Raw genomic sequence first — 19025 nt, 5'->3', positions numbered from 1 at the left:
AGATAGTTTATAGCTTTATTCATGAGTCCACATGGCTTTCTGATCTCTGACCCCATGCAACACCCCCTCATCTTGAGCAGCCCCTCCCCCACTTTGTTTGCAGAAAAGAATAATCATTATTCACACACTCATGCACCAATGCTAAGACTCAGAGTTCAATTGTTTGATGTGGTGTAGCACAGTGTCCATGGAGGGTCTGTCCTGAGGGGAGTGAGAGACACAGGAGGTGATGAGTGGGTGGAGCTCCCGCCATACACCTTCCATACTCGATAGCAGACCAAGAAATACAGCAGCTTCAGGAAATCTGGCATTCACCACTTCACAAGCAAGCACTCCAAAACTGTACACATCATCTTTGTCCATGCACGAGACTGTGGGGGGAGGGAAAATTGGTTCAATAAAAACATAAAATAATACACAATCTTCATGCTATTTCATAAATCTCATTATCACTACAAAGTTTCACGGAAACCGGGCAACGACCCAACTTGATTATGTACTTGACATGAGTATGATGTATTCAAAAGTTAGGGAAATTACTTATTGATTTGTAAAGAAAGGAAGAAAAGTCTTCAGAAGGGAATCGAACCCACACTTTATCTATCATTTGATCTTCTAAGCCACCACCCTAACCACTAAGCCACACCTATTACGCTTACATGTATGTATAATTATCTTTCTAGAATACAATAATAAGCCATGTGACATGAAGGGGACTATACAGCCCATACAAACGTGTTGTTATCTGACTCTGTCATACATGTGTGTAAAATGCCCACATCTCAAGTGGCTGCACTCAAACACTGTGGTTAATTACATGTACTGTGCAGCAAGCACTTGGTAGAATTTCTGATTGTAGCCTGCCTGCCTTAGCCATGCACACATGGGTTAGGTCAAACCAAACAGTTTACATTACTATAAGTTTTGTCTCCTGGTTTTGTGACAGAGAGACAGCAAGGAATGCATATGGTGTGTATAGTAGTTGCTTACTCCCCTTCATGTACTCCTGGCAATATACATACTGTACAATGTACGGTACCTCTGTTTCATCAAATGAGCCGTATTGTTGGTATCCACGGCTACCATTTTAGTCTTAGTGAGCCAGCCCGTATACTGGATACGCCCCATATTTTAGTATAGTGGAATATCTTGGCCACTTTGATTCTACAAAATGTGAATTAAACAAAGACAGAACCTAATTAATCTACCTATTAGTAATAATTATTATTATTGGCGCAAGTTGGGCCGTTGCCCAATTTCCGAAACGGAAACCGGGCGACGACCCAACTTGATTATGTACTTCCAAGAGTATAATGCATTCAAAACTTAGGGAAATTACTCACTGAAATGCAAAAAAAAATGAAGAAAAGTCTTCAGAAGGGAATCGAATCCACGCCTTATCTTATCATGTGATCTACTAAGCCACCACCCTAACCACTAAGCCACATCTATCTTATATCTTTGTACTACAAGCAGAATACAACCCATTTACAAGCTAGCCCAGCTCGTACCCTACACAGGTTTGACAAACTCTCAACAGCTAGCTAGCACACTCACATTCAATAGAATAGAATAGTCCTATATTCGTGCAACAGCCTGGAATTTTGATTGTTTTTCGAACGCCCACTAACTACTTCTGATATAGCTTCCGCAGTAAAATTATGCTGAGCTGGTACACCCTTTTACATTGAAGTCATCGAAAAATCAATGCGTTTTTGCAGCCTCTGCATTCTGCAATAAATTATAAGCGCTACTTATTCCAAAGCAAGGAAGTTTGTGAAATATTGAAATAAGAGCTACACACAATGGTTTTGGTTTTTGTTCCCAGAGAGTGTTTGTCAACTATAAACTATATCAGTGAGCTAGCTGGTTAAAATGGCATAATCAACACACAAATTTTGAACACACAAAAATTTCTCACTTTCAGAAAAATACCATGGGCTATCACTGTCCAATAATTATGCCTCGAGGCGTAGCCGCACGAGGGATACTGACTGTGTGTGTGTGTGTGTGTGTCTGTGTGTCTGTTCCAGCTGTAACTGCTCAACGGTTGCAATGCGACGAAAACTAACAGCTTCTATAGGCTTCTAGCCACGTTCTCTTGGATTTTGATTCGTGGATTAGCAAACTAAAGCTTCTTTCTCGAGTTATGGCTAGTTTGACTCACATTGAAGGCTGTTGCAGTCTCTTCAGAATCTTTCATAGCATCATCTGTCCGCACAAACTTTCTATTCAACATATGAGTTAGCCTTGCACTAAAGCGCTAGCTTTTTGTTAGGTACAAGACTCAGAAAATACCTGTTAAAACAGCTAGCTAGCAGTAGCCATTTGATCTCTTTGGACACACCCTTTAATTATTCCTATGGATGTAATGCGCATGCGCGCTCATTCCCCAGATCCAGATCCTCCTGGCAGAATCATATTTTTCTTGAGGGCCTGGTAAGCCACAAAACACTACTATAGATAACAATATGCATGTACACAAGTCTTTTCTTCTTAAATATTATAATTATACACTGCATGAACTACAGATCCAATTTTCTTCTTTCTTGAGGTCCTGGTATTAAAGCCACATAATACAACAATAGATGCATGTAATAAGTCTTTTCTTCTCAGTGACTTTATATAGATAAGCTAACTTTATGAAATAATTATGCACTTCCGCTTATAATTAATTGAAAACAAAATCTTCTTCTTTGTTGCTTCCTAGATCCTTGAGGTCCTGGTATAAGCAGCCACAAAACACAACAATGATACCATAATTATACAATTGCAAGTCAGTTTTAGACAGATTATTTTATACACTTTTTCCTCTTCTATACTTTCTCTTCTATACTTTTGAGCGAAAGCAAATCATGGCGAGAGGCATTAGCACAGCGCCAGCTTGAACACTAGTTATTAGCAGAAATTGGGCCAGCTATGATTTAAGCATACCAAATGAATGAGCTCCTTGTTTCAGAAAATCAAAATATCAAGTTACAGGTTCTCAAAGTGGTATAGCCACCACTGTATACATGTAACTCTTATAGGAAGTTCTATCAAAGTAATGGTATGCTAAAATCAGTGGCAAAAGTTGTCCCCCTCAACAACACACTTACTATCTGAGTCCTTGTGTTGTAGTGAGGAGGTCTGGGGGGTGGGTAGAGCATTCTGATTGTACGATCACCACGTCCAATGCAGTGATGTGAAGTTGTCAAACGCCCCATACAGTGTTATTTCATTTGGAAGGCTGCACAGGAAACTGCATTAATTAAGACATTGAAGTATTGTTGTTTCACAAAATCGACAAAATCGACAAAATCTTAATACTTAGAGTGTACCTGAATAATTTGTAATTGTTGGTCAGAGTCAATAGAGGGCAGTCTGGCATATGACCAATCACTGGTCGTATTGTCATGGAAACAGGCTTGGTACAAAAGATTCTGCAAGGAAAAATGTATCTCTGTATTATTAAGCAACGAGACAATGATCCACACACGTACAAACAATAATTTAGTTGTCTTGTAGGATGGTGTCCAGTTCGGTGATCCTTGACCTCCGTGGGTGGCAGTGGCAGAATGTACACATCCATGCATGGAGGTTGTAGCATCATGTTCTCAATGACTAGCAGCTTGACGATATCAGGCTCCACCCCCTGTAACGCCCTCTGTCTCAGACGGACCTTGACCTTGGCCGTACCAGTGTTAATTGATGCCCGCTACCAGCACCATGTCACCATGGAAACCCTGCAGCGGAGGGGGAGTGGGGTGAGGTACGATACTAAAGGTACGACTATAACAGGAGAGACTCAGTACACACGTACATAGGGACAGCAAGGGCAAAGAATTCAATATTCAGTAGCAATGTTACAATAACTCAGCAAATGTAATAACAAAAATAAACTAGGAAAATATTTGCACTCTATGGTTGCTATAATCAGACATATACACCACACCACACTGGTCTACTGCTATGCCAAGAGGACTGTTGAACTGTCCTGGTCCAGATCCCTCTGATACAAACAACTTGAGAAACACTCCCTCACACGTGAACACTGAGACACGATTGTTCCCATTCTCCCCCACATACACCAGATCATCACTGTCCACACAGATGCTGACAGGGTGGTTAAGTTCTCCATTTCCACTGCCTCTCTTCCCAAACTGCCTCAGATAGCCACCATCGGGTGTGAAGACTTGCACTCGAGCATTAACATAATCAGCTACATACACACAACCACTACGATCGGATGCAACGCCATAGAGAAAGTTAAACTGTCCATTACCACTGCCTTTACTGCCGAACTTGCTGCAGAATGTGAGGTCAGAGTTGAAGATGTGAACACAGCTAGCACCAAAATCAACCACATACACCTTTCCATTGACACTGTTGACACAAACACCAATCGGATTGTTAAACTGTCCAGGACCATCGCCATGACTACCTACTGCTGCTTTCAGGTCTCCTTCACGTGAGAACTTCAACAGTCGATGATTACCAGCGTCCACCACCAGAATATTGTCATCACCGTCCACTGCCACACCACGAGGATTCTTCATCTCTCCAACAGCTGTGCCTCGAGTGTCTAATGTTCGCAGCTTGTCTCCTGTGGGGCTAAATATCGAGACAATACCAGCATCTTTTTCAGCCACAATTATCTCCCCAGCTTGGTTGAGTGCCACACTTCGAGGTGTCTTGAGATCATTGATAGTCTTGATAACAGTTCCTAGTTTATCGATCGGAGTCTTGATTACCACAGGGAATGGACTTCCTGCCACCTCCTCTCCACCCACTCTCACGATCAGCTCGCTGGCACCGCCCACTGTCGGCTGGTAGGAGATCTCGTACTCTCCCTTCCCTCGTTCCTTCACAACACATTTTGTGCTTTCGTTCGACCGCTTAGAGACAAGTTTGGTTTCAATGTTCAACAAATCCAGGCCAAAAATTCGGTGTTTGGCATCTACTGCATTCAGAATGGCAACAGGAAGAGGTTGGGTTGTCTTCATTCGTCTTGAGGGTACCACTTTCAACGCACAATAGTTAGCCACTTCTTTACTAGTACAGATGTGAACTGAATCCTGACAAGCTTCGACAATTTGAGTAGAATATGCAAAACAGGTGTTGGTTGTCTCACGAGGCTCTAGGGTGTTGGGGTCAAAGGTGTCCACCAGCTCTCTCACTTGCTTCACCACACCTTGCTTCATCTTGAGCACGTCTCCTGGAGACCCGGTACGAATGCTCTCCCTCACGAAATGCAGGCAGCTGCTACGTTGGGTTTGGAGGATCTCCACCTCCTCTCGCTGAGCAGAGAGGCTCTTGAGCTGTTGTTGGGTGTGGCCTTCCAACTCGGCCATAAGCTCCCCCTCACGAGCATACAGAGCTTGATGGAGCTCATCGAATTTCGAGTGGATATTGGTTGCAAGTTTTCCTCCGTGTTCAACAATTTCAGCATGTTGTCCATCCAGATTGACGAGAGCTGTGTCGGTGGCCTCTAGCTGTTTCTCAACGGGTCCCAGGGAGTCCAGGATCTCTTTCTTGTGGCTCTCAAAGGTGTCAGCAATCACACAGTACTTGTGGTCTTTGTGTATATGAACGAGGCAATCTCGGCAAATCAACTCTCCACAAGGTTCGCAATAAAGTTTCATTTTCTCGTCGTGTTTGGGGCAGCGAGGGGACGTCTTCTTTGGGGAGACCAAGCGAATCAAATCTCCCTCAACTTTTTCGATAGTAACAACTTCATGACCTTCGAACTCCTCCCATTCTTTGTGCATATCGGTACACTTCTCGCAGATGAACTTGGTGCATTGTCGGCAAAAGCTGGTGGCTTTACGAGTCGTTTTCACACATTTTTCACAGGCCAATTTCTGAGGCTCTTTCACCTTCTTGAGTGTTTCTTGGATGTCAAAGAGATGGTGTACATTGAAGGCAGCCTGGAGGCCACTCACACCAGTGGGGGGTAGGGGGGTGGGCCGGCGACACTTGGGGCATTCCATCTGGCCTTGTCGATTGTGGGCAACTATATCCTCGAGACAATGTTGACAGTAGACGTGGAAACAGGAGAGCAGTCGAGGGTTGGTGTAGGGCTCCAGACAGACTAGGCATGACAGCTGGTCCTCCACTTTGGAGAGAGCTTCTTGAGCAGCACTCGGCCTCTCAGCCATTGACACAAAACTGAGGGGGGAGAGAAAAGGATAACGATAGGCTATAAAGGGAGTGTGTCAAGCTTTATAATAATAATAGCAAAGAATTCAAGCAATGAAAACTATAAACGAATGTATCAGAACATGTACAATAATTATGCTCACCTTTAGAAAAGTGTTTAGTAGTAGAAAGAAAAGCTCAAAGCTTGGCAAAAGCAGCTATAGACTCACAGCTCTCACAGTGACAGGTCAGGTGATGCATGCACAACAATATTCATAGGATCAAAGTATTGATTATGGTTAGACCATAATGGTACACACATACTTGTGGCTATATTGCCTAGCAACATTCTACACCCACTCTATTGCTAGCCATCTGACCAGTTGCCTGAGATTGAGATACAGACAACACACACTCATACAATGTCACCCTCCATGTTAACAACACTCCATACCATGTTGAAATTGATCTCCCATCATGCACCCAATGCACACACACAAGATCACAAAATGTATTCAAATTTATCATAATACAAAATCAGCATATACATACATGCATACATACATACGGATGATAATCTCTATGTGTATAATTATGTTAGAACACTCTTAATTGGGTCCATGAGATGCATGGTTGAGTGGACTCCAATGCCCCACCCACTCACACCACCAGCCTTCTCTTGTGGTCGGGATATTTACGTATCAAAATTGTTTGCTAATGACAATAATCCAGTGTTGAAGGGATGAGCAATATATACAAGCTCAACAACGCACCAGGAGATATCCAGTGATACAGAGACGAAACAATCAACACTAGGCAAAAAAAGAAAATCCCAGGAACCACAACCACATTCAACAAAACAAACAAAGATAGATTTTCTACTACGCACAATATTCCCAACGTAACCGTCCATAACCTCAGCTCAGGATCTCTGAACACTGAACAACTATAACACTACTCACTAAAGGACTCTCCTTCACACCAACCCCTAACATTGATAATACTGCACAATATCACCAACTACTACGCCAATACAATGAGTTCACAAGATCACCTAGACCAATCTACACACACGCAAACTGAACATAACACCCACCAAAAGAGAACAACCTGAACAATCCCTTACAGATAGACCATAATTATATCTACAGACAAATGAAATTTATACCGTATTCGAATTATGTAACTTACACTCAAGTATATTCACGAATGCCCACTTCAAAAACAGAATTGGACGAAAAATACCACTCATATTTGGATGGAGCACGCCCAGTTTCCCGATCACCTTCCCATGTACACACACCTCTGTACAACGGCCCGGGAAATAGGTAGAGTCTGCATGTGGAGTGTGTGTGCAGGGGAGGGGGCGGTAAACACAAGCAGTGCAGAAGTGTGGGCAGTGAGCAAGTGTAGTTGTAGGAATTAATTTTCTGACAAAATAGTCTTCCAGTGGATTCAACACATATACTTCAAAAAACCTCAAGGCCATTAATTTTATTCCCAACAAACTGGACTGAATGCATATACAGTAGTTCCTTTACAAGTCCCTAACACACATACACAGCTGTGCTTATGCAACCCTCACCTTCAGCTGCCTTGAGGAAGTATCCACTGCCATCTTTGGTGAAGGACACCTCCAGCAGCTGCATGACACGGTCCAGTAGTCCATGGATCACTTCAAACCCGGGGGTACGACTATAATACACTGCACACAACCGACGATGGTTCCGTGTTCCCACATCTACAGCATAGGACACACAAATTAGTGAGCTTTGGCACTGCGAGCAATTAGCGGTTTTAAGACACTTTAATTGTATATATACAATTCTGACAAAAATTAAAAATCTTCCTAACACATACACTTCAAAAAACCTCTTAATACCGTCGATCCAATGTCAAATTTTTCTGAAAGCTTAGAAAGAGACCTTTCAAATAATGTGTTTTGATCCAAAATTTTGTTGGGGCCCTAATTTGTAATTTTTCCGCCTTGGACCATGGGCTATTATTCATGGTATGGCCAAATTAGCAAATACTTTTATCTCTCAAATATAAACTTTGATGACACCATTTGAAAGGTCTCTTTCAGAAAATCAGAAAATCATTGAAATTGTATCCACGGAATTCAAGTTATGGCAGCTAAAAGATAGCTCTGAAAACAGGCCTGATCCACGCCTTCCTCCAGAAAACAGAAGATTAATTAATGTCAGCACTTTCGTCTCACAAAAACTGCTTACCTTGCAAATAGTGTCTTAGCCAGATAAAATCTCATTCTTCTGTGGAGTGAACCCCAGACCAGCCAGAATACAGCCAGCTATGTGAGTGAGTGAGCACAGTGTGTAAGATGGTACTTGATCTACTGGGTACAGTTACCTTGCTGTTCCTTTGTCAGCGTCTATCTCCTGTAGTGGAAGGTATACCTCAGCCAGCTCATCAGAAGCGCTACACACACAGAGGGAAGGGCAGATGAAAGGTAAATAAAGTACTAAAAATAACTACTGAAATATACACACAAACCATAATCATACGAATGCTCACTAGCAGTCAAACACACAGTACACTACACACTAGGACACCTACACACTGGTAACCCTAATTATAGCTGGATACTAATTTGGTAATAACATTTTATTTTTCATTATTGTAATTTTACTATACTTAAAACACCCCCCCCCCCCCCCACCCCTGGTACACAGACCTGCCTGCTGCTGTGTCCTTGTCTTCTGAGGCCAGTAGCTCCCCCTCTCTAGCGAGCAGCTGCACTCTCTCAGTGTCACACTTGAGTACACTATCCAGTGCTAGTGTGTTGTCCCCGGTGACCTCTTGCTCCACGTGTAGTACACTCACACCAGCTGGTAGACGCAGCTCACGACACGCCATAGAGCGGAGGAGGGTGGACTTGCCAACACCTGCACTTGTGTGAGGGGGTGTGGTTAGGGCAGGGGAGAGACACACATGTATCACTACAAGTATGCTAGCTGCATGGTTAGATATCTGACACTATGTCCGGTTTAATGCTCAACCAGCTGTGTGTGGGTGGGAGTGTGTGTGTGGGTGGGAGTGTGGGTGGCATATAATTATTTATTGCAGTGCACTATAATATAACTATTGAACGCTGGAATTCACCAAGCAATATTAAGATTATGTTTATAGGCCTATAAATCTTTGCATTTAATTATACCAAGCTTAATTAACTATTGACTGTAACTCAGCTATAGCTAGGGTCACAGCTTGCACCAGTATCCCCCCTCCCCTACACACACACAGTAGGTACACTGACCAAGAGAAGCAACCTTGAGGGGAGCTCAGAGTGCTAGTGAAGTTGACCTTGACTCCAGTGCTGGAGGGGACATAGGGAAGTAAAACCACCCGTACGTTCAGCTCTTTATGAAGGGAGCAGACAAGTGTGAGGACCGTGGCTGCTATCAAGGCTGCCTTCATCTTGCATGATATCTAGTACAGTTTTCAGTGAGTCCACATGGCTTTCTGATCTCTGACCCCATGCAACACCCCCTCATGTTGAGCAGCCCCTCCCCAACTTTGTTTGCAGAATAAGCTAACAAAATTTCTTAACACAAATTAATAATAACACACTCATGCACCAATGCTAAGACTCAGAGTTCAATTGTTTGATGTGGTGCAGCACAGTGTCCATGGAGGGTCTGTCCTGAGGGGAGTGAGAGACACAGGAGGTGATGAGTGGGTGGAGCTCCCGCCATACACCTTCCATACTCGATAGCAGACCAAGAAATACAGCAGCTTCAGGAAATCTGGAATTCACCACTTCACAAGCAAGCACTCCAAAACTGTACACATCATCTTTGTCCATGCACGAGACTGTGGGGGGAGGGAAAATTGGTTCAGGAAATTGCTCACATAAACATAAATAACACAATCTACAATTAAATAGACAGTAGTGTACAACACAGGAATAGGGACAGTACTATCCAATGAGAGGTTAATGGATTGTGAATGACACTGTACAAGCTAGCTTGATTGCGTTGTAACTATAAATGGGAAATTGCATGACCAATCTATTGAGCGAATTTTGCAATTCGTAATTGAAAAGTCGCTGTATTTTAAATAATTATTATAGTACCAGGAGTTCATGCACTCCTGATGGAGTACAAAATGGGATCATCATAATTATACACGTATAATAATTATTATTACAAGCCATGTACAAGACTATGTAGTTGGTACCCACCCTACACAGGTTTAGAATTTAATATCGCATGCATGCAGGCTGCTATTCCGTGAAAATTAAATCCGCAAAAACCTTTCAACGGTCATTCTACGAAAGTTTATACCCTACCCGCTATACGGTATACAGTACACACTGACAGTGGTGTGCCCGGAATATCTTAATTTTTCAAACCTCTATCTCATAAATGATCCTAGTAAACTATAGGCCTTATTCTGTGGGCACATCTCTGAGTACAAGGGTCAGAGAATAACGAGCAAATTAGGTACACAAATAAATTCTAGAGAATGGATTACAACTTTCCCAGCAAACCTAGTGATGGATGACTATCGACACACCCACTACTTAACTGTAACTGTTTCCACATTAACCCCTTTGAAACGTACGTACCTTCCTCGTAAAAAGCCCGCACACTGAAACGCTCGGGCTCCTCCCCCAACAGCAGCTCCCTCGTACGAGTTGTGATCTCAATACGCTCAATTGAGGCTACAAATACGTCACAACGAAGTGTCTGCCCCGTGGCTGCGTGTGTGTGTGTGTGTGTGTGTGTGTGTGTGTGTGGGTGTGATAAAGTTATGGCCGTTCAACAACCCCACCAGTTTAATCAATGGTTCGAGGACTGCATGTTTACGTTGCCAAAACTTGAATTCAGTGGATCAAATTATTTCAACGATTTTCTGATTTTGTGTAAGCTTAGAAAGACACCTCAAAGTTCATTACTTCCGAAAAACAACAAATTCTGGCCGCAACAAAATTTTATATCGAAAGAGGTCTCTTTCTAAGCTTTTAGAAAAAAGTATCGTGAGTGTTTTGACATTAGATCAACGGAACTAAAGTTATGGCTATTGAAAGATGTTCAACTACCCCTCCAATGCATGCTAATTCATCAATTTGGCCATTTATTGCTAAACAGGAGATTAGAATGGAGTGTGCGTGGGAGTTGGATAATCCTCTTTATGAGCTCCTAGCAATACATATTGCATAATGTACGGTACCTCTGTTTTATCAAAGTGAGCCATGTTTTTGGTATCCACGGCTACCACTAGGGACTTCCCCTTGGTCCTAGTGGTGAGCAATCCCCTCCACCTCACAAGACCATTCAGTCACCTGATATAAAAAAATGTATTACAATCGGAATTATACAACAATTACTGTCTACTACACTTTTCTTTGATGCAAATGTTCGTATGAACTGTTCTTACGTACACTTTGTATTCTAAATATTCGTACAGCTCAGGATAGTGACGTTGAACCTATAGCGGTAGAGCAGTTTTAATTTTCGTATGATGCTCTACAATACGAAAAATACGAACATTTTCTACCGTACGAAAATTACTCGCTATATACGGTAATTATTATTATTACAAGCCATGTACAAACCTATGTAGCTGGTACCCTACACAGGTTTAGCTCTCAACAAGCTAGCTAGCACACTCACATTCAATTGGTGCTGGTATTAGAACTCTGTTTGGGGGTCCCAGAGAATGATGAGGTGTTTGGGGGTCACTTGCACTGGGTTTTTGATCTCCACCACCTGGTGCTTGGTTATGAGGGTCGGGAGGTCATGAACCTCACCAGTGTCTGGGTGCTGCAAACAGTCAAGTACTCAATGACATTATCAGCAGATCCATGGGGTTATAGTGAGGGCGCCCTTGTTTAGAGGGTGATTGAAGAGCAGTATTTCGTTAGACGTCAGTTCTGGTGGATTGTGAAGGAGGAGAGAAAAAAAAAAATTGACTCCGGGAGAATATTGCCACTGTGTGTGTGTGTGTGTGTGTGTGTGTGTGTGTGTGTGTGTGTGTGTGTGTGTGTGTGTGTCTGTGTGTGTGTGGGTGGATAAGTACAGTATGGTGTGCAGTATAATAAAGAATTACATGTACTGTGTACTAGTATACACGTTGCATGCAGTCAACACAATTCCACCAACCTTATGATACTGGGATACCAGACTACATTATGTTCTGGTGGTTCAATTTCAATGGTTTTATGAAGCTCTATAAAATAGCACAATCAACCCCCACATTATGAGCAACAAAATGTCAGAAAAAGACCAGGACTGTAGTCCATGATATTTAGCTGAAATCTGGCTATAATTATGATTAATTTTAAGCATACCAAATGAATGAGCTCCATTTAACTTAAAAAAACCTCCCATAACTTTCAGAAAATTGAAATCAGACTACCGAAATTCAAGTTACAGGTTCTCAAAGTGATACAGCCAACACTGTACACATGTAACTCTTATAGGAAGTTCTATCAAAGTAATGGTATGCTAAAATCAGTGGCAAAAGTTGTCCCCCTCAACAACACACTTACTATCTGAGTCCTTGTGTTGTACTGAGGAGGTCTGGGGGGTGGGTAGAGCAGTCTGATTGGACGATCACCACGTCCATTGCAGCAATCTGAAGTTGTAAACGTCCTACCCACATTGTCATACAGCGTTATTTCAAGGTTCAAAAGTCACCCACTCCGCACAGGAAACTGCAGACCAACACAATAAAGACAATTAATTAAGACATTGATTCAGAGTTTGAAAAACAAATCTACTTGTGAAAATATGTCACCTTAAGGTAGACTAAATCTTAGTACTTAACTAAGTTAAGAGTGTACCTGAATATTGTGATTGTTGGTCTGAGTCAATAGAGGACAGTCTGGCATATGACCAATCACTGGTCGTATCGTCATGGAACACGCTCGGCACAAGAGATTCTGTAAGGACAACTGTATTGTATTGTGTGTACAACTGTATTGTATTGTATTGTGTGTGTGTGTGTGTGTGTGTGTGTGTGTGTGTGTGTGTGCGTGCGTGCGTGCGTGTGTGTTGGGCTGACCTCAGTGATGATAATCTTGTGGTTCATTTTGTCAAACACATTCACAGTGATGGCGTAGTCTCTACCCACCTCCAACATCCAGTTGTTGCCGGGGGCGATGGAGAAACCTGGAGAAGGGAGAATCATAAGAATGCACAATCAGCATTGTTTGTTTAACCCTTTGCTCACCAAGGTGATGAGGAGGGACGACGTGTATTCCAACACTTGGTTTAGAGGCTGATGGAGTGTGTAACATGTCTGGAGGGTGGCTAAGAAAATGGTGACATCATCGACAAAGCCTCTAAGCAACTGCACACACACACACACACACACACACACACACACACACACAATATTAGGATACTGATGTCTGGCTTCAGTGCAGCCCACCACCAGTCCGGTGACCCTTGACCTCTGTGGGTGGAGTCTCCCCACTGTCGTATTGGTCAGCTCCAATGAATACTGCTTTAATGGCATGGTGATGACCTCTGACCTCCTATGCTTCGATCCGTCTCTCCACCCGATACTCAACAAAGGACAGTGGCAGAATGTATACATCCATGGAGGGTTGTAGCATCATGTGATAGTAGTTTGATGATATCAGGCTCCACTTCCTCTTCCTCAGACAAACCTAGACCTTGCCCGTATCAGTGTTGATGCCCGCCACCAGCACTATGTAACCATGGAGACCCTGCAGCGGAGAGGGGTGGGGTGAGGTACGATACTAAAGGTACGACTATAACAGGAGAGACTCAGCACACACGTACACAGGGACAGCATGGGCAAAGAATTCACTGGTTTCAATTTCAATATTTATTAGCAATGTTACTAACAAAAAAACTAGGAAAATATTTGTACTCTGTTGTTCCAATAATCAGACACATAGACCACACCACACTGGTCTACTGCTATGCCATGAGGACGATCGAACTGTCCTGGTCCAGATCCCTGTGATCCAAACGACTTGAGAAACACTCCCTCACACGTGAACACTGAGACACGATAGTTCCCATCCTCCCCCACATACACCAGATCATCACTGTCCACACAGATGCTGACAGGGTAGCCAAGTTCTCCATTTTTACTGCCGTCTTTCCCAAACTGCCTCAGATAGCCACCATCGGGTGTGAAGACTTGCACTCGATGACTACCAAAATCAGCCACATACACACAACCACTACGATCGGATGCAACGTCATAGGGATAGTTAAACTGTCCATTACCACTGCCTTTACTGCCGAACTTGTTGCAGAATGTGAGGTCAGAGTTGAAGATGTGAACACGGTGAGCATCAAAATCAACCACATACACCTTCCCATTGACACTGTTGACACAAACACCACGAGGATCACTAAACTGTCCAGGATCATCGCCATGACTACCTACTGCTGCTATCAGGTCTCCTCCACGTGAGAACTTCAACAGTCGATGATTACCACCGTCCACCACCAGAATGTTGTCATCACCGTCCACTGCCACACCACAAGGAGTCTTCATCTCCCCAAAATCTGGGCCTCGAGTGTCTAATGTTCGCAGCTTGTCTCTTCTTGGGCTAAATATCGAGACAATACCAGCATCGTGTTCAGCCACAATTATCTCCCCAGCTTGGTTGAGTGCCACTCCATGAGGGTGCTTGATAGTTTTGATAGTCTTGACTGCCACATTGCCCATTGACACAAAACTGAGGGAGGAAGAAAAGGACAGATTAACTCAATAATTTATAGCCAAAAATTAATCAGTGTATATACAATAAGCTCACCTTTAGTAGTAAGAGGGGCTGGTATCAGGCTAACCTTTAGTGCTCTCAGTGACAGGTCAGGTGATGCATGCACAACAATATTCATAGGATCAAAGTATTGATTATGGTTAGACCATAATGGTACACACATACTTGTGGCTATATTGCCTAGCAACATTCTACACCCACTCTATTGCTAGCCCTCTCCTGATACAGACAACACACACTCATACAATGTCACCCTCCATGTTAACAACACTCCATACCATGTTGAAATTGATCTCACATCATGCACCCAATGCACACACACAAGATCACAAAATGTATTCAAATTCATCATAATACAAAATCAGCATACATACATACATACATACATACATACGGATGATAATCTCTATGTGTATAATTATGTTAGAACACTCTTAATTGGGTCCATGAGATGCATGGTTGAGTGGACTCCATTGCCCCACCCACTCACACCACCGGCCATCTCTTGTGGTCGGGATATTTACGCATCAAAACTTTTTTTGCTAACGACAATAATCCAGTGTTGAAGGAATGAGCAATATAATTATACAAGCTCAACAACGCACCAGGAGATACCCAGCGAGACAGAGACGAAACAATCAACACTTGGCAAAAAAGAAAATCCCAGGAACCACAACCACATTCAACAAAACAAACAAAGATAGATTTTCTACCACGCACAACATTCCCAACGTAACCGTCCATAACCTCAGCTCAGGATCTCTGAACACTGAACAACTAACACTACTCACTAAAGGACTCTCCTTCACACCAACCACTAACATTGATAATACTGTACAATATCACCAACTACTACCTCAATACAATGAGTTCACAAGATCACCTAGACCAATCTACACACACGCAGTTTCCAAACTGAACATAACACCCACCAAAAGAGAACAACCTGAACAATCCCTTACAGATATACGGACAACTACATACAACAATGCTCTCTTGTACTCTGTGACCAAAGTACGTACAGATTAACACAACAACACCAACTAAACTAGACATTTTTCACCATAATTAAACGCAATACACAAAAACCTCATGTTTACTTCCCAACCCCAAAAATACACAACTTCCCAAGTTCTATGGAATACCCAAAATCCACAAAATATGTACGACACTACCCTGGTACGACCAATAATTTCCCATTCTAATTCCATGCTCTCCCCTTCTGCCCACTTCATGGATCACGTACTACAGCCACTCGCACGCTCTTACACAGATTACCTAAAGTGCTTTTTAACAAGGAATCTTATAATGGTATAAAAAACTTTGAATTTCAGTAAAGTATGACAAAGCGGTTATGACAACTTTATGAAGGTCAAACTTAACACAAATAGACTTTTAATTATAGCATCTTGACTAATGGCAAATCCAACCAAGGTTAGATCTTATACATACCCCCTTTCCAAACACACACACACAGCAAATCCACATTGAGAACCAAGGTTAGATCTTACACTGATTGTACATGTAGCTACAAGCCACAAAACACCTAAATGTAAGATGATACCCAGATATAGGAATCACATGAGCCTATAATCGTCATGGTATTAAATTAGCTGCAAAGAAAGAACATCTTCAAAATGAAGAGAAAGATTCTAACGTTGTCACGTGGGTTACATTTTGCTCAAACGATCTTTGGGCATGCAATCAACGATTTTCTGATATAATATACATTTCAAATGTTGCCATGAAAGTTCAAATTATTTTGAGCTACAATTGGACACAACCTTAACCATGGATAATAGCAGATGGTCCAAGGCCTAAAAATTACACCAATTTGAATTGGATTGAATTAAGCACATCATTTGAAAGTCTCTATAAACGACAAATATAAATTTTGACATTGGATCAACGGTACTAAAGTTTATGGCTGTTTAAAATAATGTGCTTAACTACCCCTCCCCTCAAGAATTAGAGTACGTTAGATCTTTAATGGTTACTAAAGCACACTAACTACAAACAAAAGGATTATATGTACTAGCCTCATTCACCGGCCTACCCTGGGATCCAGGCTATAATTATATGTACATGACATAATTATGTACAGTACATTACCTTGCAGTATTGACCCTAAACACACACCTGGGTACATACTGTCAAGGAGGTCATGATGAACACACACTAACCTGAGGAGATAGGTTCTCCCTGGAGAGTACGGAGGGCAGGTACTGGTTGGAGGAGGCCGTGAGAACAGCTGCACCAGACACACCTCCCAGTCTCACACACACTAGAGCTGCACAACAGACACACCAGGATGGAGCACGCCCAGTTTCCCGATCACCTTCCCACGTACACACACCTCTGCACAACGGCCCGGGAAATAGGTAGAGTCTGTGGAGTGTGTGTGCAGGGGAGGGGGCGGTAAACACAAGCAGTGCAGAAGTGTGGGCAGTGAGCAAGTGTAGTTGTAGGAATTAATTTTCTGACAAAATAATCTTCCCAACACATACACTTCAAAAAACCTCAAGGCCACTAATTCCCAACAACTGGACAGAATGCATATACAGTAGTTCCTTCACAAGTCCCTAACACACATACACAGCTGTGCTTATGCAACCCTCACCTTCAGCTGCCTTGAGGAAGTATCCACTGCCATCTTTGGTGAAGGACACCTCCAGCAGCTGCATGACACGGTCTAGTAGTCCATGGATCACTTCAAACCCGGGGGTACGACTATAATACACTGCACACAACCGACGATGGTTCCGTGTTCCCACATCTACAGCATAGGACACACAAATTAGTGAGCCTTGGCACTGCGAGCAATTAGCGGTTTTAAGACACTTTAATTGTAACAATAGTGCTTTCTCAGAGCTACAGAATGCGTCTTTGAGTTTTTTAAATAGATGGCCTCTAAAAGATAGCTCTAAAAACAAACCTGATTTTTCAACAGCCATTAACTTTAATACCGTTGATCCAATGTCAAAATGTTATGATTTTCTGAAAGCTTAGAAAGAGACCTTTCAAATGATGTGTTTCGATCCAAAATTTTGTCAGGGCCCTAATTTGTAATTTTTCCGCCTTGGACCATGGGCTATTATTATTCATGGTATGGCCAAATTGGCAAATACTTTTATCTCTCAAATATAAACTTTGATGACACCATTTGAAACGTCTCTTTCTAAGCTTTCAGAAAATCAGAAAATCATTGAAATTGTATCCACGAAATTCAAGTTATGGCAGCTAAATGAAAACAGGCCTGATTCTGAAAAAACACTCACGCCTTCCCCTAGAAAACAGAAGATTAATTAATGTCAGCACTTCCATCTCTCAAAAACTGCTTACCTTGCAAATAGTGTCTTAGCCAGATAAAATCTCATTCTTTTGTGGAGTGAACCCCAGACCAGCCAGAATACAGCCAGCTCTGTGAGTGAGTGAGCACAGTGTGTAAGATGGTACTTGATCTACTGGGTACAGTTACCTTTCTGGTGCTTTGTCAGCGTCTATCTCCTGTAGTGGAAGGTATACCTCAGCCAGCTCATCAGAAGCGCTACACATACAGAGGGAGGAGCAGATGAAAGGTAAATAAAGTACTGAAAATAAGTACTGAAAAATACATACAAACCATAATCATACGAATGCTCACTAGCAGTCAAACACTACACAGTAGGACACCTACACACTGGTAACCCTAATTATAGCTGGATACCAATTTGGAAATTATTGTAATTTTATACTTAAAACACCTCCCCCCACCCCTAGTATAGACCTGCCTGCTGCTGTGTCCTTGTCCCCTGAGGCCATGCAGTAGCTCCCCCTCTCTAGCGAGCAGCTGCACTCTCTCAGTGTCACACTTGAGTACACTATCCAGTGCTAGTGTGCTATCCCCGGTGACCTCTTGCTCCACGTGTAGTTACACTCTCACCAGCTGGTAGACGCAGCTCACGACACGCCATAGAGTGGAGGAGGGTGGACTTGCTAACACCTGCACTTGTGTGAGGGGGTGTGGTTAGGGCAGGGGAGAGACACACATGTATCACTACAAGTATGCTAGCTGCATGGTTAGATATCTGACACTATGTCCGGTTTAATGTTCAACCTGTGTGTGTGGGCGTGTGTGTGTGGGTGTGGGTGGAGGGTGTGTGGGTGGGGCATAATAATTATACGTAAT

The 19025-nt window shown here is 42.6% G+C and overlaps 2 protein-coding genes and 1 long non-coding RNA gene across 7 annotated transcripts in view; all 3 read right to left on the bottom strand.

The window, feature by feature from the left end:
• LOC135333342 (E3 ubiquitin-protein ligase TRIM71-like) overlaps positions 1–15035 on the bottom strand; it is a 36008-nt gene extending 20973 nt beyond the window's left edge. For 2 of the 5 annotated variants that reach the window (XM_064528319.1, XM_064528318.1), the window contains exons 1-5: positions 14891–15035; positions 13990–14812; positions 13496–13822; positions 13321–13389; positions 13153–13259 (exon numbers count right to left, since the gene is read on the bottom strand). In XM_064528319.1, the coding sequence (XP_064384389.1) occupies positions 13763–13822; positions 13990–14802 (873 nt within the window). In that variant the 5' untranslated portion in view covers positions 14803–14812; positions 14891–15035 and the 3' untranslated portion in view covers positions 13153–13259; positions 13321–13389; positions 13496–13762. Of the gene's footprint in view, positions 1–9669; positions 9955–10711; positions 10844–11316; positions 11429–11527; positions 11575–11759; positions 12078–12637; positions 12803–12931; positions 13031–13152; positions 13260–13320; positions 13390–13495; positions 13823–13989; positions 14813–14890 lie in introns of those variants that run through there. The other 3 variants (XM_064528315.1, XM_064528317.1, XM_064528316.1) reach the window with 3 other exon arrangements.
• LOC135333391 (uncharacterized) lies at positions 127–18030 on the bottom strand. Its single transcript, XR_010393858.1, has 4 exons — positions 17478–18030; positions 17041–17245; positions 3099–3241; positions 127–371 (listed from the first exon to the last, which is right to left on the bottom strand). It is a non-coding gene; the product is annotated as an uncharacterized LOC135333391 (long non-coding RNA).
• Positions 3812–9163, bottom strand: LOC135333307 (E3 ubiquitin-protein ligase TRIM71-like). The gene is made up of 6 exons (XM_064528265.1): positions 8816–9163; positions 8491–8559; positions 8355–8431; positions 7706–7861; positions 6285–7455; positions 3812–6150 (listed from the first exon to the last, which is right to left on the bottom strand). The coding sequence occupies exon 6, from the start codon at positions 6138–6140 to the stop codon at positions 3882–3884; it is 2259 nt and encodes a 752-aa protein (XP_064384335.1). The 5' UTR covers positions 6141–6150; positions 6285–7455; positions 7706–7861; positions 8355–8431; positions 8491–8559; positions 8816–9163; the 3' UTR covers positions 3812–3881.
• Positions 18031–19025: the final 995 nt, after the last annotated feature.

This window comes from Halichondria panicea, chromosome 3, assembly GCF_963675165.1.
Source record: "Halichondria panicea chromosome 3, odHalPani1.1, whole genome shotgun sequence".
NCBI classification, from domain to species: domain Eukaryota; kingdom Metazoa; phylum Porifera; class Demospongiae; order Suberitida; family Halichondriidae; genus Halichondria; species Halichondria panicea.
The sequence above is the reverse complement of the archived record's forward strand: the minus strand, read 5'-3'. Positions and strand labels throughout refer to the sequence as shown.

Bases quoted from the DNA above. Each gene is read 5' to 3' on its own strand.
- LOC135333307 (XM_064528265.1), bottom strand. From the start codon at position 6,140: ATGGCTGAGAGGCCGAGTGCTGCTCAAGAAGCTCTCTCCAAAGTGGAG.